Genomic DNA, 25493 nt, shown 5'->3' with positions numbered 1-25493 from the left:
TGCCCTTCTTCCTACAGCTAAGCTATTTCATTAAGGAATTAGATTCCTTTGAGATCTCTTTGAAAAATTAAAGTTTCAATTAACACATTTACAATCAGATTCCTTAAAAGGTCAGATTCTGTTTTGCCTTTCTCAAGGAGTATTAAGTATCTAACAATCATCTAGATCCTAGTATGGTTTGAAAGCTAATCACATTTACACAATGTCAAATTAGGTGGATTAGCGAACACTGTAGGAACAACAAATGAAATTCAAAAAGGCGTAGATAGTAGAGATAAGGCAAACACCAGGCAGATGACAAGGTAGTAAAAAAACTATAAATATAAAAAGGAAAACTCTGAGATAGAAGAAGCTGGTTGTGTAAGAAATGTGCCTATGTTGGGTACCTCCGTTACATCTTCTAGACAATTTGGACAAGCAATAAAAAGGCAAACAAAATATATAAGGTATGTTATGTGAAAATTGTTTAATGCACTAGTACGACCTAATTTTGAATATTATGCACAATTTTAGTCACCAAAGATTTTGCTGCTGTGGAAAAAGAGAAGAGCGACCAGATACATTCAGGACTTAAGAGAATGTGCTACACCAGAGGCCAGAGGCCAGAGGCACTACCATTTTAGCCCTGAACAGAAAACATTCTGAGGGGACCTGATACCAGAATTCAGACAAACCCAGCCCTGCACATTTCTTTAAAACGGACAGTGTGAAACACAAACCAGAGGACACAAGTGGAAACGAAATGTAAGTGCAGCTAAAACTGAGACCAGGAGGCACTTCCTTACCCAAAGGGCTGTGAGAGTATGGAAGAAGCTACATAGCCAAGTGCTGAAAACTCATAGTCAGGTTTCTGTCAAGGAACAGGTGAATGGGATGCTTAGATCAATTAGCTGCCAACTACCAAACTGGCTAGATGGGCAAAAAGGCCACATTTGCAATGCTATGTTTTGAATGATCTTGTTTCTAAAAATGAAATGTGGAACGTTATATGAACGGCTTCTGAAGTTTTGAGGAGTTTCTTCCTTCCTCAACCCACAAATCAGCTTCGTCAGTGGTACATTGGTATATTAGTGTCTGTGATGGTTCTCCTGATCTTAAAGGATTATCCAAACGAGTAACATACCTCCTCCAGGCTCTTGGATCATCTCTTTATAGGATTGCCCTTCTTATCTATGAAAAACATTCAAGGTTCTCAAATTCTCAATTAATTCTGTCTCTCAAGTTTTAAAATAATTCTGAAGCAAATTTTGTTTAAATGGGGGGACTGATGTGTTCTAAAGAAATTGAGATGCTTCATTTTTCTTACTCAACCAAGTGTTTCCTATTTTGTATTTGAAACTTTTGTAACATTGATTAACATTGATTAAGGAACTTGGGAAATCATCATGTCATGCATCGCAGACAGGTTTAAAGAATTTCGACTCTCTTTGTCTCGAACAGAGGAGGTTATGAGGAGGGTATTTAAACTCCCGTGGGGTATAAAGGTTTATAAACTGGACTACGTCAAGACCCACATGGCAGTTAGGACACACGGACACAAATTAGTAGGTACAGTAGCACAGTTAAGACCAACAACAGAGTGTCTCTATACAAAGAGAGCAGATAGTAGATAAAACAAGCTGCCTAGCCATGTTCTTCAAGATTATTATATCAATAATTTCAAAAATGACTGGATGAGTTCCTCAAACGAGTAATCAGGCAAGCCTACAGTACATCTTGTTGGCAGTATTTTTACCCAAGGTTATTCACAGAGGGGTCTTCCCAGCTCCACCCCTTGGGTTCCTTAACCCTGCTGGCTTTCCACATGTCTTCAAATTATCAACAGCTGAAGGATGCCTTGATCAAAATAAACAGGAAACGGATCTATTTAACTCAAGGAGACCTAGAACTTTTGCTGGGTCCTGGACCTGAAAGACAGGAGTTGGAGTATTACATTATTTACATTAAAAATAAGGTCATTTGAAATGTAAGCAGCTTCACGTTTAGCTATCTTCCAAGATTTATTTTGTTGAAAAGACTGTTTTATGTACAAACCTGTGAAGAAGACCCCTTAGGTTTCAAATTTGGGTTAGCCTTAAGTGCCACAATCTTCATTTAGTGATCCAGGTTTCAGGGCAGGGCTTTTTCAAATGTGTGAGCCATTAAACATCTGAACAGTTCTATTTCAAACATAAAGATTAATGCTTTGAATATTTTAGAGTCTAAATTCTTCCCTGAGTTGATACATATATCTCTTTAATGGATTTCTTCGCAAGGTAAATGCACTTTACATTTTTGTGTAAGCACAGTACTTTGCTCGTACTCCCAAGATGTTTATGAAGGCAATGTGTTTACAGCCCTGAATCTTTGGACTTTTGCTCAAGAAAAGAAGAGGACTTACAGAAGCCCTTCAGAATTTTACTAGGTGGTGTCTGGATTGACCAGAGTGCCACAACCAGGGAATTGTAATAAGAGCTCTGAGGGATGCAGACCACTTTTATATTGAAAACAGCCAACCATTAAATGGTAAAACAAAAATGCTGACTCTACTGCTCCTCCTTTGTATGTTCTGTGGCATATTCAACTGTGGTAAGTTTACATTTTATTTTAAAATGTGGCAAAAGGTTCGAATTTTGCTTTGGACGTAGTAGACTACTACAGTATATGTAGGATTTGATCTGATCCACTGTGTCTGTCATTCTAAATGTACTCTTTGCAGAGAACACAGACATCTGTGTTAATGTGACATTTCAGGAATAACAGAAAGGCAGGGATATCCTTGTCAAAAATAGCCACTGTGCCATATTGTGGAAAAATTGGTCTAATATACAGGGTCTAATATACTGTACAGGTTCTAATGCATACATACTGATCACTTCTAAACCTGCATGTAAATTATAAAAGCTCACTGACAGTAATTGCAAGCAGAGCATTAAAGGAAAAGACACTTTGTGCATCTTCTCGGGTGTTCTCTGGAAAATGGCCTTTTTCTTAACAAATTAAAAAGTATTTCCACCCTTTGCTGACTTGCGCTGAGATTTCTTGCACACGGCTATATTTCTCTTTTTGGTGATTCCTATGTCAGGTGCTATCACATTCAGATCAGATACTCATGGAATTCTTCAGAGGCATTTTGGAGGACCCTAAAAACAGCAGTGAAACTGTCTATTTTTGTTGCTGGCTAGGGTGGGGACACCTGTACCAAGGTCCCATATTCACAGGGTTCCAATTACAATCGAAAAAACAACAATGATTTTTTTAGGGAAATTGCAAACTAACCAAATCTCCTGAAATTGGTTTAGAAATACGTTGACTGATGGGATTTCTTCACAATGAAAATGTGGAGATGTGCTTTAAATCATTAAATTAAATCATTAAATCAAATTAAATCATATCAATTAAATCAACATTTTTCTTTTTTTTTAATTTACAGTTGACAAAGTTTTGTTCTAAAATATAACTAGTGGTCCTTTTGCAATCTATTTTTCTTTTTAAAATGTTTTGTAAATTACTTTTCTCCAGTTCCTATTCCAATTCCTTCCTTTTGTTAAAAGCAAAGCTGTGTTCTTGTTTCAAAAAGACAGACTGTGACAATATACAATATTAATTCAGAATTACACTTCACTTCAAGGGAAGAGTCTATCTGCACTGTACTGGGGACCTCTGATTCCTCTGATTTACATTTTTAGGATTCTCACAGATATTGGAAAATGTGACTTATTTTTGGTGTATTGAATACTTTTCCAGGTAACTGAAAAATCTCTTCACAGAAAAATGGATCAGTGGACTTAGATTTAACATGTTAGCTTATCTTGTGGTAAAACATTTAAGTAAATGCATGTTTTTACATTTTTGTTCATGTAAGCATTTCAGGTTAAAGCATTTACAAAGTGTTTTATGGTATTTTTACAGTATTTAGAGCACTTGGATACTGGTTCTACAGTTGATGAAAACACATTTTACTTACTAGAACAGATACACGCAGTACCAGCAAGTTGGCCTCCAATTCCATCTTTGGAGTGGTGGTTGTTGACTCAGTAGTTTACTTTTATGACACTTTTACTATAGCATTTTTTGAAGTAGATCTGTAACTTGAGCAATAAAAACAGTTGACAAAAAGAAACCTACAACATAACATTAGGTCTCCATTTCTGTGGTACCCTGATGTTCAATGAGTTGATTCCTCGTGGTTGTTTTGTTTTCCAGCCTCAACATATGACGACTCAGTTTCTCGTATTTTGCAAAAGTCTTGTAGACACAGTAAAGAAGAGAGTTAGCTAGAGAACAGGAAAAAGCTTAAAAATTACAGTATGGGTTAACATTAAATAGAACTATTCAGAGTCATTAAGTTAACTGGACAAGATGTCAAGATAGTCAAATATAGTTTGGAGATTACAGCCATTCAATTACTAACCAATTTACCTAATACAGGGTCAGGGGGGATCCAGAGCCCATCCCAGCAAACAGTGAGCACAGAGGCAGGACACACAGACACACTCACACCAGGGCCTGTTTTCTCACAAACCCACAGAAACATAGAAAGAACATACAGACTCCACACAGATAGGTCCCCAGGGACCAAAATTAAACCCAGGGCCCCAGCGCTACCTCACCGTTACAACCATGATCTTTTTAATATTCCTCAAAAACTCATTTATACATGCTTGCCCATTTACTACAAACAAGTTTGTGTTGAGATCTAAAGTACTATCATCTTGAAGCCTGTTGAATTTCTGACTCCATATTCATGAAACACGCCACAATGTTCCAGTTGCAGAATACCAGTTAATGATTTGTGCTTTCGTCTATAAGAACTTTATTGAGGCAAGTATATATGTATGTATGTATGTTTTTAGCATTAAGCCAGTGTGAGGAAGGATGGAGGCCGTATGAGAGCAAATGCTATCTCATCTCAGACGTCACAAAGACATGGGTCGATGCCAGAGCGGCCTGTGTGGAGAAGGGAGGAGATTTAATGAGCATCCAGGACATTCATGAAAGGGTGAGCTGGATCCTAGTTTTATTCTAATGGCCTGAATCTCAGACTTGACAGCGCCAATGAATATGATATTCTTTTAGATGCCCAGAATATCTGGAAAAGAATCATAATGCAATGATACAAGTAAAGGAATAACAGCACTAATCTGTGAAAAACTGCCATGGTATCTTTATCGACCAAGTATTCAGGACCTTGGTTTAACATCTAATCCAAAGGGCAGCAATTCCTTTAGCACAGTATTCACCCTCACCATACTGGGGGATTGGTTTGGAAATGCTGTTCCAGAGGGAAGGACTCCACCTACTGGTCACCCCAAACCACCTGCAGCAGCAAGAGGGTTTTCCATCTGGCCATCTTGGTACAGACCAGGCCCAGCCTAGCTTAGCTGCAGAGATGAGACAGGATCAGCTACAGAATGACTGCAGCTGCGGTGACTGTCCTGTACAGGACACGTGCAGTAGATGTACTTCCTTGTCAGTGGGTTTTGCATTTCCTTCCAGAGTTGGATCAGAACTCAGATTGGGACCAAAGACATCTTCTGGTTTGGCTTGAATGACATTGTTGCTGAGGGATTGTGGGAGTGGTCAGATGGAAGCCAATATTATCCCTTTCTAGCGTAAGTGATCCGAAGCCATCCGAGGTTCACCCGCTCTCAATCTGAGCCATGGTATTTGACAACAGAAGATCATGGCTGGATTTATTTCAGGGTTATTTAGTTACGTAGTTATTTAGTTCGCTCACAGAAAGAAGATTCATGCACGGATACACTGTCAAGCTGTGATTTTCACAGATGAATGGGAAATTGTAGCTCCAGCAGAAGGCACTTCACAGTTGATGTCATGGTCGTCATCCCTCCTCTAGAGGGCGCTCCGACCTTTTATTATTAGTTTCATCATTACGTGCACCGGCCTCCTGTTCAACCCATCACTATATAAGTTACATGCCTCCTAAGCTCTGGGCTCAGCTCTGGAAGAAGGACACCCAGAAGCCCGCTTACCAGCAGGTCCAGCAGAGACCCGACTCCATAGGCTCCATCACGGCGTCCTGACCATCTGGGTCCAGGGTTGTGAGCACCTGGCCTCGTCATGGTGTTTTCAACTTCCCCATTCCGGTTAACTGTCTGTCTTGGATTGATTTCCCGGCTACCTGGACTGCGCCCTGTTTTTCCCTTTTGGACTCTCAATCCTCTCCGTGTTTTCCCTGTTGTCCTTCTGTGGTCTCTTCTGGATTATACCGTCTGCATAGGTTCCTAAACACCCACTACACTGTAGTGAGGCCCTGCTCCCGTGACAGCTGAAGCACGAATATATTGTTTGTGTTTCAAGGACTTTATACATATTGACTTAGATTTCTTTAGTATATTATAAAAATGATATCTTAATTAGCTTAGTACCTTTTTGTATATTTGTGTTTCACAAAATAACGACCTGACCATCAGTTGGGATTCCTTTATTCAGTGGGAAAGATGAAGTGCTGTGTATTTGGGCTGATGAGTGCGTTATTTCAGTTGCTAGAGTGGAGACCGTTTACAAACTGCCATTCTAGTCTGCCGTTATCTTTCGATTTAAGAAAAAAATGTTTCTTTTCCCGCAACCTGATCATTCTCAGAGCACACGCAGGACGTGCGTTGCGTTTCTGCAGTTAAGCAGGCAGCCTTTTTAAAAACAATTATCCTTCTCCACCTGTTCCGCAGAAACTGGGCCGACGGACAGCCTGATAGCTGGAATGACGACGAGGACTGCGGGCAGCTGGTCGGAAACAACCTCGCCAGGTGGAACGACGAGCCCTGCGCGGTCCAGCGTCGCTACGTCTGTAAAAGACCGAACCGTACGTCACTCTCTCCGCCGGGAACAGACTCTTCCCAAACCGAGATCCTCTCACGGCACCAGTGCCGGACCTACTGTATGAAGGAAGGAAACACTAGTGACTAACGAAAAACAAGCTGAAACAACATGCTTGCGATTGACTCTAGGTGCTCCAAGTTAATAATCACACGCTCTCTAGCGGCTGTTCTAGACACTAGAAGTATCGATCCATCAATCACGTGGTTTAGCATTAGAATAGAGTAGCGCCCACACCGGTTGCTTTAGTGGATCCACCTCCCCTCAGCTAAGCGCCAAAGTGAGTGTGTGTACCAAAATTCAGCCCTGCTACTACATCGAAACACGGTTTTGAGATGGTCATACGAGAAATGTATTATGGGATAGTACATTATTTAATAATTACAAGATAGGAAAGATTATTTGAATATATGGACAACCTGTTACGTTGTGCAAAACATATTTTAAGCTTCTGAGAGCTCACCTGGAATTGGGACTTTAGTGTAGTTTAGTGTTTGTGATTCAGACATTCAGTCTGTTCCTTGTTTACAGCCAACCCACCTGTTGTATGTGACACTGCAAATGGGTGGCAGCTCTATGGGTCCAGCTGTTACAGGCTGAATTCGGAAAACAGGAAGTCCTGGGTGGCATCCAGGCTGGACTGTGTGAGAGAAGGAGGAGATCTGGTGTCCATCCTGTCAGAAGATGAAGAGCGTTATGTCACTAGCCAGTTGGATTCCTCTCAATTTGATCTCTGGATTGGTCTTTCAACCCTGGTAAGGGCTTCACTCTTCCATCGTCAGTTTCGACTTTATATTAAATTTACAGTCCTGGGGAAAAATTAAGTCTTATATTTACAATGTTTACTTCTACAAATTCTTCTCTCGGTTGGACTTTTGCACTAAACTCTCCCAAAGCTTTTTAGTGTCTGCAGTTAAAAGCATGCCAATAAAAACTGGTCCTAAAAATAGTATTTTAATGTGTATATCAACCGGTGCCAGCCACCAGAGCATTTGATGGGATGTAATTAAAATATTCTGAAGTGATGTGTTTGCAATTGAACAGTGATTGTTCATTATATGGTGTTTTAGCAATATGTTACCAGTATGACCATTTGACTTGATGTCACGTAAAATAAGATGCATTAGGAGCTTCTTCAGCAAGCTGTTGCAAAAATAGAAAAGAAGAGAAAGAGGAATTTATAGGTTTCAGGAAGTGATGTGAGGGGTGACTACTAGTTAGCGATGCTGAGATAAAGGAGATATTGGTTTGTGTCATTCCTCATTAGCCTATACATGGAAGATATTTGTCCTCCACCAAACATAATATCAAATAGGGATGACCATACACAGTGTACACTGTACCTTGACCTTAAAGTATTGGAATTTTAAAATATTTGAAATTATGCCATTGGAATGTGTGAATGCAGAAAGTGGGTGTGAACCAAGCTGAAATTTATGTGTATGAATTACATCTACCAGAAACAAGTGAAGCATGGAGGGTTCATTTTCTAAATATCTCAAGTCAAATCTCCAAAGCTGCTAGCCTATGGGTGATAAAAATGTGTACTGGTGTTGCGCAGAGGTGTACTTCATTATCCTGTGAAGTTCAGGCGAACAATTCCCAGTTCAGCTGGTCGGATGGATCAAACCTTGCTTATACAAACTGGGATCGAGACCAGCCAGATTTAAGGTAAGATGTGTAAGACGAAAATAAATCTCTTGACATGGAAGAGTAACAATTGTGTCATCTATGGCTCCCGTATGTCGTATTAGTGAGGAATAGTGGAGCTGAACGTTTTTGTTGTAAATTGTGCCATCATAGGTGTTTGCTCCAGATTGAACAAATCCATAAATGTCTGATACCAAGAGTTCTTTCTCAGCCTCAGAGCTTTACAGTGACAAGATAATTAGCGCTCAATATGGCCTTGACAGGATTTATTTTTCCTTATTCTTTTTTTACTTACTGTACATGGCTGAGAATTTAAGCCACTGACTGAACACCATACCTTCACTCTTTTAGTGATTCAGTTCCACATGACTAAGGAGTGCAGTGCTACTGTACACTTTATACACAGGGTAGCCTGTTCCAAACACTGTAAATGTGTAAATATTTGCCCCTTGTTTGTTTTGTTTTTTTGTTTTGAAGTGGGACATGTAAATATATCACATATCCTGCATTGCAATATTACCACTTAATCACATTGTGGAAGGTATTGCTGGGGTCTGTTAATTCAACAAAAGTTATGCTAAGATGCAATAAAGCTGACTTGCTTTAACATAACAAAAGGCAGGACCAACACCCACAAACATACCATAAACAGAATAAAGCAGATCAATGTCTACTGCTTATCAAAGGACTGAACCTAGAGCAGGACAGAGCAGGACAAGAAGTAATTACATGTTAAAGAACAGGACAAGCACTCAGATTAAGACAAACTTCTTTCTGACTGTATATAAGAGCAGTTTGTCTGTTCTGCAGCGTGTGCCGTTGTCATTATTGAGCTCAATAAAACTGAATCTGCACAAGACTGTGTCCTGCTCCTCTGATGAAGATTTTCCCCCAACATTTTGGAATCAAATGTTCGAAATCGAAAACTCTTCTATCTGGATCTGAATTAAACAGGCAGAAACATTTATTATTAATATGTCCCTGTGCAACATGCAGATTCCAAAACACACTTTATCTTCTTTTTGATTGCAAGTGACAGCCAATTTTAAACTACGTTGACAAGCCTAGCCTCTCCAATGTGGTTTGTTCAGATTAAAAACCGCAGGCAGGACCTTGTGGAAAATGCATTCATTCAAAGGTCAGATTTGTGTGGAAATGTTGGCTCATAAGTGCACCATGAATTGCCTTTGTAGCACTGCTGTTAATTTGTAGATGTCCGGATTCAAATAACAGCACTGCACATCTGTTTTTGGACAGCCACATTGCAACAGGAGTCTGTGCTGCTGTTATTAAAGAGACTGGCGAAGAACATGGAAAATGGAGATCACACCTGTGTCGTCATGAGAGACCATACATGTGCAAAAGAGCCCTGAACAGTAAGATGGAGTAATAAAACCAGATGACTATATACATAAGTATCAATCTTCTTATCACTTACCGTAACTACAGAATTATTGTATCTTGTTCTTTAGAAGGTAGAATAACATTATACAGTACATAGATGCTGAGACAAACATTATGGGTCCTTGTGGAAGTTATTGGATTTACAATAAAAAGTGATTATAAATTGTATCTACTTTATTAAACATTAGAAGTCAATAATAAATAATAATAATAAATCATTGTGTTAAGCCACACTATTAAACTATTGCTTTTCATGATTTGAATTTCATGAATTTATTTTTCTTCAGAAAGTGAAAGTATAGTGTATTTACATAAACATCTGTGCATTGCTGTTGGTATCTATTGCTCATTATTTCAAACTACTGTTTTTGCCAGCTCTGTTCTGGGAACAATAAGCAGTTTTTCTGGGGGCGTTTTTCAAGCCTCCAAAACTTGTACAGAAACAAAAGACTACAGTGAGCTAACCATACTATTGTAATGCACTGAAACTACTGGCATGAAGTACTGGGTTCTAGATTACTAATTACAGCCATCTATGTTATTTATCCAATACAGGTTTGCGGGCGAGCCAGAGCCTCTCCTGACAAACATGAATAATTACAGTATCCGATTTATTAAAAAAAGATCTCATAGTTAGTCTCTGCATGTCAAATAAGTGTCCCTGTGCTGACTTACAGCAGTGGTTTTTCAGCCTATTCCTGAGATGAGACAAGTGTCTTCTGTGTTTTAAATTCTGATTGCTCTTTGTTATGCCCTGATGCTGTTTGACTCCTCACCTACCCTTTGAATTAAACCCCCCGCCCGCCCCCCCCAAAAAAATAATCTCTTAAACATTTAAAGGGGCAGGCTGCCACTCGGTAGCCTCAAAGCTCCTGCATCCTCCTGTAGGTCTGGCGTCAGGCCTCAGTCTCTGTAGAGTCTGCATTTTACCTCTCTCCATGCAGACTTTTTCTCTAGTTGCTCTAGATTCCTTCCAATTTAAATATTTGCCAGGATATGCTGGCAGTGTTGGATATTCCAGACCCTGTCCAGGGGGAGAACAGTCATCTCTGGTGCCCTGTGCTTCTGGAAGAGGCTGCAGTTTGCTCAAACCTTTGCGAATGACGTCTTCTGGGTTTCACGTTCTGTGTTTCAGACATCCTGTGATTCAGCCGTGTGGGGTTAGGAGGAGCACCACACAGCAAAAAATGTTCTTTGAGTCTCATACAGTGTCATTCCGACTGTGTGTGATCGTCATTGAATGGTCAACTAGTAGGTGATATTGGACAGAAATAACATTTAACTAGCAAGACAGGAAGAGTTCGAGTAAGGGAGAACATATAAAGTTGTTCCATGCTGAAAAAATAGAAAGGAGAAACAAAACATTTTGGGTGTTGAGCCTTTTTTAGGTGTGGGAAGAGTTGAAAAGAGACTAGGGAGAGTTTTTTGCTGTCTTATTTTTTGGAAATACTCTTGAAACTGAGAGGAGAAAAAGACAATAAAGGCTTAAACGTGTAGGTAGTTCAATTTAAGGGGCCGAATAGCAATTAGGAGCACAGATGGAAAACAACAGAAGACGCTGGTGTCTTTGGCAGCTAGGAATGAGAACAAGTGAGAGTCCAGATGTGATCACTGCAGAACCCATGGTTAGAAATCTCAATCAGTACATTTACATCCTGGAGGAAGAAAGCTCTGACACAATATGGACCAAGCTGTCTTTCAGTATATGCTGGTTCCCTGCCTATTGCAGACATAGAGAAACCAGACTCTACCGGTTTGGTGAATTATTTCTTCTTAATGTGCAGCATTTATTTAATTTCTAAAGAACATGATTCATATCTATAAAAGCTATATCTATCAAAGCTATAAAATCTATTTATACAATATCAGATCCAATAAACCTGTTCATTTTTCTTTCAATGATTTGATACTGTAGGCATTGATTATTTTGATCTGTAAAACAAAGAGTAAGACAATGAACAGGGATTCAGGTGATTACTTAACAGATTAACCTTTGCTGATTTTTGCTTCTGCTTTTCTGACAGCAATTTGTCCCCCTGGATGGAACAGTTTCTCTGGTAACTGCTACTGGTTTGTGAGCAATCCCAATCTTCTGACCACCTGGTATGAAGCTCAGAGAAAGTGCTTTAACCTGGGAGCTCTTTTGCTAACAATCAAAAGGTAAAACTCAATCTGGAAAAACTCATGCTCATCGTGTCTTACAAAACCCTTAGAATCATCTAAGGGTGATCAACCAAAAAGTGTTGGATCAAAGGAAGAGCTTGAATTGAAATAACTCCTGATGGCCACTGCAATACTGTAGTCTGTGGCTGATCTTGATATTGATAATATATTATTGTAAAGGAACAAGTAATAGGTTTATTCCATGCTGAAAAGAGAAGAAAGAAAACACAACATTTCGGCCGTGGAGCCTTCTTCAGGTATGATATTATATCCTTAGCTTGGCTAAGTATATTATGTCCTTAGTGCTATTATATCCTGTGTGATATTATATCCTTAGCTATTGACACCTGAAGAAGGCTTCACGGCCGAAACGTTGTGTTTCCTTTCTTTTTTTTTCAGTATGGAATAAACCTTTACTTGTTCCTTTGCAGCCTACGCATGCTGACGCGGCTCCCCACCTGATATATTATTGTATGTCTATACTGTAAATACTGCTCATATGTACAATTTCGATGACTTTCAGAATCCTCCTTTTCCAATTGGTGCAGATTTTGTAGAGCAAAATCAATCTTTTCACTTCAGTTCTTTTCCAAATATTATACATTATTTTGAAAAGTTATCAATAGCACAATGTTGATATTTGAATGTTATATGACAACAGTGATGGAATTATCGCTATCATTACCAATATAATGGATATTCTAAAACAGTAAGATTTATGGGTTTTACTTTTTAATAAAAATCTTGCTTCTGGTTTTCAAACAAAACTTAATCGACTCTTTTATAGTGAAACAAATTAAATTAAACAAGTAATATCATTGATAATTATTGCATATTTAAAAATGACATCAATAATAAAGCATTTTATGTTCAACGTCCCTCAAACAGCACATTACTCATTTCACACTTGACAGATCATTAAGCAGCTGAGCATGGAAGGTCACCCATTTTGTTCCAAAATTACTCCTCATCCCTATTCATCTAGAGAGAAAACCAAAAAACTCGAGCTGTCCACTTATATTAGATAGATTTACTTTGACCCAATCAATATGACAGTTTTTCAGTTCTTTGAAGTCTCTCTATTTTACGTTGTTCTGTTTCTTTTCTTCTGACAGTGAACAGGAGCAGTTTTATATCAACGGTTTTCTGCCAGATCTGCAACAGGTGGAGGTGCCCGACATTTGGATCGGATTATCGGGTATGTCGGTTTGAAACAGCAATTGTAAACTTGAAAGGTTTTCTGGTGCAATCTGTGTAAAACCGTTTTTTTTTTTAGGTGAAGTAAAAAAAACACTGGTCGTAAAATAATAGTTCTATCTCTCTGGTACGGGAGACAGAATCTAATATGAACTGAATGGTTATAAAGGATGGCTGTCTTTTCTCTTTTACAGCAACAGTCTGCAGTGAGTCAGGGCATACATTGAAAGATTCATTTCTTTAACTTCTTTGCCAGCAACTTTTACTTACAGTAATATGTGGTTTAAAGCTTCCAGGTTTACTGTATTGTGCTACAGGACAATAGCTGTTTTGTACATCTCCCATAACTTGAAACTATGAAACTATGATTTGAAACTATGAAACGAAATCCGTTGTCTCGGGGACAGCATGAGAATCAGTGTCATTTATGGACGTGTGCTTTATTTTAACATGACCTGTGCGGTAATATGCTTACTTTATGTTTTATAATAGGATAAAGACACATTCATTGGTACTTATGTAATTCCAAAGCTCAGTCTAAAGCACATTATCCTGTGTGGACATTTAGTGCTGTCACTGTGCACAGAGCTTTCTCTTCCAGTAATTTTACTATGAATGTGCTAGCTCATGTGCACTAATCTTGCTTGGCCATGCTTAGCTATAGCTAGCATAGTTATTTACTATTGTCACGATTATAGTCCCTCCTCCTTAAGGGTGCTCCAGCCCTTTCACTTTAGACTTAATTCTGTGCACCTGACCCCTATTCCCAGCCCACCTTAAAAGCCAGGCGCTGACGTTCAGCCTGGTTCTGCATCTGGTTTCCGCACCGTGCGAGTCCGGGACCTGAAAGCGCCTGGTCCCGTTCCCTGTCCGCCGGTTCCGACCCGGTTCATGGTTTTAATTCCTTGTTTGGATGGATCTCCTGGCTATGGACTTATTCTTGTGTTTTGGATTCCCTCTATGGATTGTTTTTGGATTGTTCGCCTCGGCCACACCTCCCCAGTGCACCAGCGCACTTTGGACACGCCCCCCTGTTTTCAGCCCCGTATCCCTGCATGACGTTTTCCTAGTGTTTCCCACTTCTTCGGATTGTGTCGTCCGCATAGGGTCCGGAAAGAACTGTTCGTTACAACTATACTCACTACATTTCACTTTGCTTTTAACACAGGTTGCCTTAATTGACTTCATTAAGGAATATCGTATAATTTCTACATTACACGGTGTCAACATTAATATATTCTTTAGAGAGTTGTCTCATTCCCTGCAAAATGTCAAAAACAGTTGTTTTCTAGGGAAGAACTTCAAATGTCACATTGACTTTTCCAGACAAATTTCTTGTTCTTCCTTAACATTAGATAAGGAGACAGATGGCACTTTCCAATGGGTGGACAAAAAACCAGTCACCTTCCAGAACTGGGCTCCATCTCATCCACACAATACTGCAAACATGTGGGACTGTGGGCAGATTTACACCGGTAAGAATACAAAGGCACTGGTTTCAGGATGCAGGATTTATGGATTTATATACTGGACATAAAAAGCCCACAAGTTCAATGGTGAAAAGAAAATAAATGACAGCAATTCACAGCACTCTTTACCCTGTACAGCACTATGAAATGAGCAACAATTTTGGAAAAGAAATGAAGGAAGCTTGGAATCAGTGTATGACTCGGGACCTTGATGTGTCTCTAGGGTGGTCGATTTTTCTGATAGATGTCTGCCCAGCAAAGGAAAGATGTGAACAGATTCAGGGGGAGTTAAGTGAAGCGGAGCAGATGGACAGTAATCTGTATGTGATATTATGTCAGCAGCTCTTTCAGGAGGGTCAGAGTGTGTGACTAAGATCTAAAAGGGACCTTTATCCAATATGGCAACAGCTGACTTGTATTAGGTGAATGTCATTACCAAAAGTTAGGGTGATTCCAGGCTGAGAAAGAGGATACTCATGGTTTTCCAGCTAGTGTTTATGTAATAGGACCTAAAACTAGTCTATGTTAGACCATGGTTGTGTCTCTCGCCTCTGCCCTCTAGTGGAAGAAATGAATAGTGATATTTTAACAAGCAATAATATGGCTTACCACAGCCAAGACATGAATGGCTGCTACCTTTTCTTTACACAAATCTTTTTCAAGCAAACATTTTGCTCAGACAAAACGCCTATCTCTTTCGTTTCAAGCGTAGTGAGCCTTCTACAACTTTTCAAACATCACATAGCAACAAACACAGCTGACGTCTTAAATATTAAAAAAAAATGTTTCGAAAAAATGTTGATCTTTCCAAACTACACATTGTTTTCCCAAAATGGGGGGGGAGATGAGGGTGATGCCTCAGCTGCAAAAGATTTTTCGAGTTCTGGCCACAAACATTATTTTCCACTTTTCTTCCATGCAGGAGATGTTGAAGGAAAGTGGGAAACAACGAGCTGCTTCAGGAACTTGGGATATGTCTGCAAAATGGCTGGAGGCCATAACATCAGACCCACCTCAGCCCCAGGTAGGGTGGTTTCAGTGGATAGTAATAATAAAGTGCTTTACAGGTAATGGGGACCAGCTCTTACCTGGATGATGTGATGGGAGCCATACTGCGCCAGTACACTCCCCACACACCAACTCTCAGTGGGTGAGAGAATAGAGTGATGAAGCCAGTTCAGTGATGGGGATTATTAGGAGGCCATGACTCATAATTAGGAGGCCATGATTTGGCCAGAACACTGGGGTTACAGCCCTACTCTTTTCAAGAAACGCCCTGAGATTTTTAATGACCACAGAGCATCAGGACCTTGGTTTTGTGTCTCATCCAAAGGACGGCACCTTTTTACAGTACAGTGTCCCCGCAGTGAATACCCGCTGGTCAGTCCGAACTGTTACTGTGCTGTTTAGTCTTAAAGAAGTGCAATCCATCCTATTATCCTATTTTCCTGAAACTTTCTCTCAGATTCTCTTTTGTTGTTTGCCTTTTGGTTTGTACTGGTTACTTCATTTCAAGCTAGACATAGGTTTTTTTTATTTCCTTTTGATTTAGGGTCGTTCTGTGACACAGGGTATGTTCTGTTCAATGAGACATGTTACCACTTTGAAAGTGATTTTGTCAAGAACTGGGGAGAAGCTCAAAAGTACTGCGTGGATGAGAATGGAGATTTGGCCAGCTTCCAAAATCAAGAAACGTTGAGCTTTCTGACTGGTGAGTGCATCTTCCTGAAGATGTATAAACTGTAGCTTTATGTGATTAATCTCTTTTTAACACAAAAATGTTCTGCTTTTTGATCAAGCTTATTGCTCTTGTGCTTCTCCAAGTATTTTGTTTGCTGTCAGTTTCTTCTTACTTCAGTGAAAACATGTTGTAATTCATTATTACAGTTGGCAGCGCTGTATGCTTCCTTAGGAGACACAGACCAGCTTGCTGACTGAGTTATTTTTCACAAACTCTGAAAAAGACCTGAAGTGATAGAGCTGTCAGTGATTGTCTTGGGGAAAGTTACGTGTAAAAAGTATTCCATTACAGTTACAAACTAATAGTGGGATTACTTTTCAATAATTAGTAAGCCACTGGGGGAAAATAATTTTAAGAAGCCTTTAGTAGTTTTGTGCATAGTTACTAAGTAAAACATTATAAAAATTCTTCCAACTTTTAATTAATTTTAAAAATGTAATCCCTTACACTTTTAATAGTAATGACTTGTTTTATATCAGTAACTTCCCCAATACTGGTGGCTGTAACTTTGCAAAAGGCAGGATTAGATGTCTCTTTAGATGGTTCAACCCCCAAGAGGTAATTAACACAATTTCTTAGCATTCAGAAAAACTACATGCTCTTCACACATACCATAAACCCTTTATCTAGATTATGTCCTAGTTACAATATAAAACTTCAAGAATATTTTTAATGCACACAATGGTAAAAAAAACAGACATAATTTTTACATGACCTTTTGGACAAAATCCAAAAGTCATTAACATGTGTGAAGGCAAGTAAACATGACATTCAAAATGGATGATGGAATATTCATTCCTAATATGAAGTTTAAGGCTCTTTGACCCTTGTCTAGCCTCGAAAATGTTAGGCAATTAAAATTATTGCAGTATTAATTAGGAAAGTGCTCAGCTGAGTCTCTTAGTTTCCCAAAGTATAGGAACTTACATTTTGTGTTGGTCAACACTGTATATTTCTCTGCGTTTGACTTCTGTCTACAAAAAAAGCCAGCAGTGAATTTCTTTTTAAAAAACTTGCCTCTCAAACCTTTTGCTCTGAATAACCCTGAGTGCAAGTATATCGGTTTCAAGATGGAATCCGTGTGTTAAACACTGAAAACGTTGACTTGTTCTTCAAGCGCACATGTCGAGCTCCTCGTGGGTGGGCCTCAACAATCTCAACAGCGACAATCATTTTGTGTGGTCAGACGGCACTCCAGCGGTAAGCGGAGCCTGATACCTATCGCACTGGATCCGTACAGTATGTGATTGTGTGTCACACCTCACTGTCCAGTTGTGTAAATGCATTCGCATGGCTAAAGCGCCCTGCGTGGCGCTACAACAACAACAACAACAACAACAACAACAATAATCATCATCATCATCATTATGATCATATTCATATTATAAATAGCATTGTAGATCATCTGGTTTGCTCGTCATAAGAAATATTTATTTAATTCGGTGATTTAACAGGCACAGAGGAAAATGGTGCTAGTTATCATGGAATGAGCATTTTAAGCTTTGGAATAAACTGTACATGTACAGGAACTGAAATTCGAACTTTTTTTTCTCCAGACTTTTATTCCATGGGGCCCTGGGCAGCCCGATAACTGGCATAATAATGAGCACTGCGGGCAAATGCTAGGCCCTGAAGCTTTTACCCCCGGATACATGAACGACCTAAACTGTGCTTCTGGCTATTCATTTATATGCAAAAAAGGTCAGGAAAATTTTTGTCTGGCTCAGGTCAGGCACTTACGGCACTTACGCAAAAGTCTTTCTATTGATATGTACAGTAGATGCCGCGTATTGCATGCTGAGATTCTGCGATAATACTTTAAGACATATTTTCTCCGGTTTAAAAAAATAACATACAAATGAAACAGGAAAATGGGGTGACAGATTTAAAAAAATATATATCTGCTTTTGAAAGAGTCTTTTTTTTAGAATCTTTCCTTTCATAGGTGATGGAGCGACAGTTCTGATTTCTGGTGTTTAAATGCAATCATGTGTTTTAACGGACGATGATCTAACGAGGACCGATTTTATCTGTTAAAATTAAAGTTATTTTCCCTGCACTTTTATTTTACCTTCGAGCTTTACGGAAGTATTCAATGTTTGTTTTGTTTTGTTTTTTGCCCTCCAAGCTTAGTCAGTGATCTATCAAAAATTGAGGTAACTGAGAGCATCCTCAGCCGATGTCTGTGTACAGATCGATTTCACTTTAAATTGTTATTTTAGGGAAAGGTCAAGGACCACATCCAACCCCTCCGACAAATGGCCCAGGTAACTACCAGCTTCCAAGCGACACCTAATGAAACAAATAAGCTGCGTTGTAAATATACTTTTCACTGCTCGTTTTTTTTTTTACGTCTCTATGTGTCTCTTATCCAGGGTGGACTGAAAAGTGCGGCTCGTGGGTGTCCAACCCGTTCAATGAGTTCTGTTACCTGTTCCAGTCGCTTTCGATGAAGACCTGGGCTGACGCTCGAAGCGACTGCCTGAACCAGAGGGGTGACCTGGTCAGCATCACAGAGCCCTATGAGCAGGCATTCATCCAAGGTACTGTACCATCTCACGTAGCCACCGCCTGGGAGAAAATGTAAAACGCAGGAAAAATCCCAAATTGGTTTCGGTTTGAATTTCTCTCCACGTCTGCCTGCCCTCGGGTTGGGCGTCTTTAATATGTTACTTTCGGATCCTGTATTTGGTAACATATCTGTATTTCAAACGCCCTCTAAAAACAAAACTAACGGTTTTTTTTTAGTGAAAGAACGTTTTTCACGACAAAGTTGTTAACCATTTTCTTTGCAAGACAGAGCACTTCTTTTCAATGCTGTTGTTCTCCTCTTTGGTGTTTCTTGAATGGTGCTAAAAATTCCTGTTAACAATCAAAGCTTTCAGCCTTGTGTAAAACTGTCTCCACGTGAAGTCAGACGCGGTTTCCCAAACTATTTTGGAGTGTGAATTGTTAATAATTGTAAAATTGACTGGTCGGATCCTAAAAAGGAAAAACGTTAAAAGGTCTGATGGTTTTATTACCACAAACATTACAAATGTCCCTTAATAAAGTTCATGTCCTAGTTAATAACATTACATTTACTTCTCTGCTTAATTCACTACTATCCAAAAATCAACCTGCAAATATTTAGACAGTAACATTTCTGAAAGTGTAAATGGTACTGAAAAACTTAAACAATCATAAATTGCAAAGAGTGCAAACAGACTTTGTAGGTACAAATAAAAAGTTCTAAACTTCTATTGTGCTGATATTTAGTACACACAGACCGCTCTGGAACATGTTTGAAAAAATTAATGAGACACAATTTATTTAATTTAATGAGGAAATTCATTTGTAATTGTGAGTAGAGGGATGTATTAAGGCCGGTTAGCTCAGTTGGTTAGAGCGTGGTACTAATAATGCCAAGGTTGTGGGTTCGATCCCCGTACGGGCCAGTATGTTTCATCTCATCAATTTTCCTACGGGATTAATAAAGTATTATCTATTTCTTTACCCAAAGGGTTGTGGGTGTGTGGAACAAGCTAGCCAGTCACATTGTTGAAGCCGAAATCTTGACTTCTGCTGGATGCAGGTCATTTAGATATCAATTTTCAAACATGCTCAATTGACATAATGGCCTGTTACTGGTACCCTCCCTGTCTTTGTTTTTTCATTTTTATTATGGGGATTATGACAAAATTACATTTCTTTTACATATAATAAAATGGCCTAAAATCTGAAATGAGTTACATACTAAAAGAAGAAATAAATGAAAATGACTGTAACATAAATTAATTCCTAGCTAGTGCGATATAAATGGCAAATTTCTGCAGTTTATAATTATACCATCTGAAGATAATATAATAATATATAAAGAAACGGTTTTATGATAAATATTAAAATGTAACTTAATATTGTCTTAAATCAAAAGGGCAAACACAAGAGGATTCATATCTTTCTGGCAGGTAACCTCTTTATGTTCTTAATTATCTGCCATCAACACTAGCAGCTTTTATACATTGGGATGGAGAACTACTGTACTTAAAGGAGATTTAGAACATGACTCAGCAAAGAGGCAGCCTGTTTTAATACATAACAGGTGCAACTGGGACCCAAAAAGAAAAGATCCATTAGTTGAAAGCAACAGATGCCCTTTTAATCAAAAAGGCAATGTTTGTGGTAAGCAGATCGGTAACAGAATCTGCTCTCTCTTCCTAATCCTATTGCAAGCTAAATAAGAAAGTACTCCTCTATGAAATGGAAGTTACACTAATTTAAATTTGCTCTAGACAGATAACAAAAACCACATAGACAAAGATGAGGGGACTTTGAAGCTGACAAAGCATATACGCCCAGGGAACGTTAAGCAGAAGTTTTGCCTTAAGAGCAGCATCATAACACTTTTCTTTTTGTTGCTTAGAATTAGTAGTACAGAGTAGTCAGATCGCGAAGAGTCTCGGGGTATGATAGGCAAGAGTAACCAGCATTGTATCTTGTTCTGCAGTGCATTTTCCTCGTCAATTAAAGGATGTTTAAAAAAAAAACATTTTTTGGTCTGTAGATCAGATTGCATCGGTCCCAACTGGGGCTTACTTGTGGATGGGTGGCCACGATTCTGTGGTTGAGGGGGGCTGGGAATGGGCTGACAACTCCCCCTTTCGCTACATCAATTGGTACGCAGGTAAGACGCTGAGCAGACCAAAGTTCTTCACACTGCCATACTGCATTGTGATCAAGACCATGGTATAGCAGAGTGCTCGTTAATTGTCTGAGTAGTTACATCAGGTTCCAAATGAAAGGCAGAATTATTGTGCCAGTGAATTCTAGCCTCTGTGGAATCAAAGACAAAGTTTAACACAAACTTTTAAGATCTAGGAATATTATGCAGCTCCAAGTTACATGCTCCCTTTAAAATTATTTTCTGTTCTCACAATACCTTTTAACAAAGACTTCTATCCTACCATTTAGTAGAATGGTAATACCTTCAATGCTCTTAATGTGTAGTATTCTGTACAATTCCAGAATAATAGCTAAACTTAATGTTTAAGAAAATGCATTCATAAATTCTAAATGAATGTAAGGTTTATTGATCGTATTGTGGGTGCTCAGGTAATCCAGATGACTACTACGGAGAGGACTGTCTTGACATTCGAATAAGAGATGGGTACTGGAATGATGACAACTGCCAGCATTTGAGGGGATATATTTGTAAACGGCGAGGTGAAGTTACTTTTTTCCTTTTGGTGTTTTTGTTCAGTGTTGCTGTTTTTTTTTCCATCATGAGCTGAAACTTTCAAAGGGAGGCAACTTAGACTTGTGTCACTCGCAACACACCCAGAGACCGCATGTGTAAACGGGGAACATCAACAAGACAGCAGGCTTGAGACAAAAACCAGTCCCCATACCACTCCCTTGGACACTTTCTGGAAAAAAAGTGATAATGTGACATTTTATAAGAAACTTGAAAATATTGACTCTTAAATCAGTAACACTAATGAACTATTCGCTTGGTTAATAAATGTTCAGGAATATTGAGCAGCACATCAGTATTATGAGTGTACTGTAAGTCTTGTACTGTCTGAAACTGTTTGGGACTTCGGATCCTATGATAATCCTACCCCCCTTCATTTAGTAAACACACAAAAAAATGAGTATTGTATTGTAACACTGTGATTTCTGTACACTAATTTAATATCATTCCTTCTTGATTTTTCAGGGAATATGCCTCCTGAAGAACACCCACATGAAGGTACTGTATGAGTTTCAATGGCTAACTTTGTCTTTCAGAAGATACTTTTCTGGTTGATTTTGTGGTGGAAGCAGTGGGATTTTAGCATACTATAACGGCTAAGCAAAAATACAGTACTAAAATTCAATACCGGAAGAATCTGAGGGCTTTTTGTAGGTTTTCATATAGGTAATGTTGTATGAGATGTATTGACTATAAAAAAACTATCTCTAACTCTTCCAGGATACACAACTGTCCACATCTGTGAGGGCACCATTGCCGGAATCACATGTCCACACGACAGTGTTATCAGTGTCCAGGCTGCTATGTTTGGAAGGAAAAGTGATAAGATCTGTCCCTTGGGTTCAGGAGCATCAAGTATGGAATAAGAAAAAAAGATACCCTCCATTTCTGCTATGTATATAATGATTAAAGTGCTTTGTTTTCACCTACCAGTATAAGCGAAAGAAATGTGCAGCTCATCTGACACTTTCTATGCATTTCAAGTGAAAGTGCTTGGTGTTACATAACAAAGGATGCAAAAATGAAGGGTTAGGGTTAGACGGGGTGGTACAGAAATATTATTTTAAGTGCAAGCCATGCGATCATGCTTAGGGAACACCAAAATGTTCTAAAAAAAACAAAAAAGGCTCAGCAATACTTTTGCAAATAAAGCACTGCAACTGACTAGATGTAAAGCCCCAGAGTTCCAAACATCCACTCTTTGTCAGAAATACCCTGGTGAGGGTCGTCCCAGCTAGGGCCTATCCCAGTAGCTCAGGGCACAAAGAGGAGCTATGAGCACACAAGTGATGTTCTAACTGGATGGGCCACCAGTAACTCCAAAGTCAATAACTACTATGTCCCACAAGAGCAAGTAACATTCACACGTGCATCTTCTGTTTTTCATTGCTCAAAATGCAGATTTTTAATGATTACCCAAACAGTGACCACCCGTGAGAATGGGGAACAGGCTTGAGACAAAATCTATGACTTCATACCACTCCATACTGCACGGAGGGGCATGGATTACAGGTCTAGCTTTCGTTGCATTAAATAAGTGCACTGTTTTTGCACAGACACACCCTGACTTCAGATATTTTCTTCAAACTGGCCATGTCAAAAAGACAAGAGGACAACCATAAAAACATAACACAGCTTACCTGAAACCAACTGGAGTGTTCATTTACGGGACTCATGTTTTTGTGAATCTTTTTGGAATATTATATACAGTATCATAACTCCTCAAATTTACCTTCCCTAGAAACGTGCATGGTGGAAGGCACTTTGCCTTTGATCCGGAAATATTGTGACAATCGCAATTTTTGCATTCTGTATGCCTACGCTGAGAATGACCCCTGCCCTGAAGTATCGAAATACCTAGAAGTGGTGTACACCTGTGAGCAAAATGGTGAGTTTCTAACGAAGGGCTAATGTGCTCTTTGTGCAATAAAATGTTGAATATGTGATACAAAATGCAGTAGAATAAACGTGTCTGAATTTGCTTTTGATAAAATGGTGAGCGTACCCTATTCTGAAAACTAATTCCAGTGTTGAAAAGGGTGTCATAAAAAAGATTTGCCTGTCCTGCACAGATCTCCTTAATTGTGGGACCTTAGCTAATTGGTAGCTTTAACTAAAAAGCACAATTTTACCTGGAATAAATCAGCAATTGCCCTTGCTTTGGTAAATAAGGGGACTCTAAAAATCACGTGCTTTCTAAATTGTGTTCAGATTTCAATTCAGGACGTTTCCACTCTGTACCTCAGATTTGTGTTCTCAGACTTACTGGTATTGGTATTTTGTGCACACATGCTCTATGTTATTACGCAAGCGTTGCTTTCTCCAGTGTGCGTGAGAGGACTGGGAATGGAAGATGGCACAATCCCCAGCACGCGGCTCTCGGCCTCCTCGTCCTCCAGTAATCACAGCCCAGACAGTGCCCGCCTGAACGGAAACTCCTGCTGGATGCCCTCCAGTCCCGGTATGATTGATGTCTCACGCTCCCCATGCTGGTGGATGTACTGTTTGGTTTCGCTGGTTTTTTCCTCCTTACAAAGTTTGTTGAGGGGATACATCCCCCTGAGAGGCATCATCACAGTTTCGAGAAGGTCCTGTGTTTATGACTTTGTCATTTGTTGCATCTGCATGTTCCATGACTTCAGAACACGTTTTTTAGACACTACATCTACGAGAGAGAGAGAGAGAGAGAGAGAGAGAGAGAGAGAGAGAGAGAGAGAGAGAGAGAGAGAGAGAGAACTGGACAGAGACATTAGATCATCCCTTGGACTAAGGGAGAAATAAAACACAGTAATGGGTCTTTTCTCTTCCTAAACTGGAGGACATGTCCAATCACGATCTGAGCAGTATGAATAGTGCTCTGTGCTGTACATTAAAATGATTACGGTAATTAAAATCACAATCTTAGGACCAGTTCAGCCCACTTGCTTTCGTGGAGGAACGAAACGTTTGAAGCAGTTTGTTTGTTCCTCTATAGACAGGAACACTGGATTGTAGGCCATGCAGGAGCTCTGTGATGTTTAATTCTTAACTTGCCCCCCACGCTGTAGCTAATTCATGGATCCAGGTTGATCTTGGAGAGACTAAGAAGGTGACAGGCATCGTGATTCAAGGCTGCCCAGATGCTGATCACTGGGTCACATCATTCAAGGTGCAAAGCAGCGTGGATGGCAGGACCTGGCGAGACTATGTGAATGATGGAGAGGTAATCAGAGAAGAATTTCAGCTCTATATTTTCACCCAGCAGGCGTGATGATTCATATAATCCATACATTGCTCTTGTGGTGGGTGTGCGCAGGGGTTTCCTGGAAGTGTTGACGGCACTACAAAGGAGACACAGCTCTTTGGCACGCCTCTCTCCGTTCAGTACATCCGGGTCCTGCCGCTGTCCAGCAACACACTGCCTGGACTTCGCATGGAGCTACTGGGATGCAAATCAAACTGTAAGTTAAAAAGACTTAGAAGCTCCTTTAAGGAGTACCCAGTAGTACAGTATCTCACTGACGATATAATTATTAATAATATTTCCTCATATTTATTTAGAGCTTTTCTGGAAACTCCACTCAAAGTGCTTTATAGGTAATGGGGACTCCCCTCCACCACCACCAATAGATGATGCAATGGCAGCCATAGTGTGCCAGTACACTCAACACACACCAGCTATCAGTAGGGAGGAGAGCAGAGTAATGAAGCCAATTCATAGACGGGGATTATTAGGAGGCCATGATTGGTAAAGGCCAATGGGAAATTTTGGCCAGGATGCCGGGGTAACAGCCCTACTCTTTTTGAGAAACGCCCTGGCATTTTTAATGACCACAGA

General features: G+C 39.5%; 1 protein-coding gene and 1 non-coding gene across 2 annotated transcripts in view; both read left to right on the top strand.

Annotated features, from left to right (window-relative positions):
- Positions 1–2469: 2469 nt before the first annotated feature.
- Positions 2470–25493, top strand: part of LOC102694196 (secretory phospholipase A2 receptor) — a 53356-nt gene continuing 30332 nt past the window's right edge. Inside the window, exons 1-24 of the mRNA XM_069187661.1 lie at positions 2470–2568; positions 4836–4981; positions 5479–5594; positions 6672–6805; positions 7351–7574; positions 8381–8490; positions 9727–9845; positions 11898–12033; positions 13152–13234; positions 14589–14708; positions 15625–15726; positions 16255–16413; positions 17561–17643; positions 18000–18144; positions 18666–18710; positions 18819–18986; positions 20987–21106; positions 21535–21645; positions 22142–22174; positions 22397–22531; positions 23418–23564; positions 24003–24137; positions 24724–24878; positions 24972–25116. Coding sequence (XP_069043762.1) covers positions 2517–2568; positions 4836–4981; positions 5479–5594; positions 6672–6805; positions 7351–7574; positions 8381–8490; positions 9727–9845; positions 11898–12033; positions 13152–13234; positions 14589–14708; positions 15625–15726; positions 16255–16413; positions 17561–17643; positions 18000–18144; positions 18666–18710; positions 18819–18986; positions 20987–21106; positions 21535–21645; positions 22142–22174; positions 22397–22531; positions 23418–23564; positions 24003–24137; positions 24724–24878; positions 24972–25116 — 2923 coding nt within the window. The 5' untranslated portion in view covers positions 2470–2516. The remainder of the gene's footprint in view (positions 2569–4835; positions 4982–5478; positions 5595–6671; positions 6806–7350; positions 7575–8380; positions 8491–9726; positions 9846–11897; positions 12034–13151; positions 13235–14588; positions 14709–15624; positions 15727–16254; positions 16414–17560; positions 17644–17999; positions 18145–18665; positions 18711–18818; positions 18987–20986; positions 21107–21534; positions 21646–22141; positions 22175–22396; positions 22532–23417; positions 23565–24002; positions 24138–24723; positions 24879–24971; positions 25117–25493) is intronic.
- Positions 19807–19880, top strand: trnai-aau (transfer RNA isoleucine (anticodon AAU)). The gene has a single exon. It is a non-coding gene; the product is annotated as a tRNA-Ile (tRNA).

Source organism: Lepisosteus oculatus, chromosome 3 (assembly GCF_040954835.1).
Source record: "Lepisosteus oculatus isolate fLepOcu1 chromosome 3, fLepOcu1.hap2, whole genome shotgun sequence".
In the NCBI taxonomy this organism is placed as follows: Eukaryota; Metazoa; Chordata; class Actinopteri; order Semionotiformes; family Lepisosteidae; genus Lepisosteus; species Lepisosteus oculatus.
This window is presented reverse-complemented; position numbering and strand designations above follow the sequence as displayed.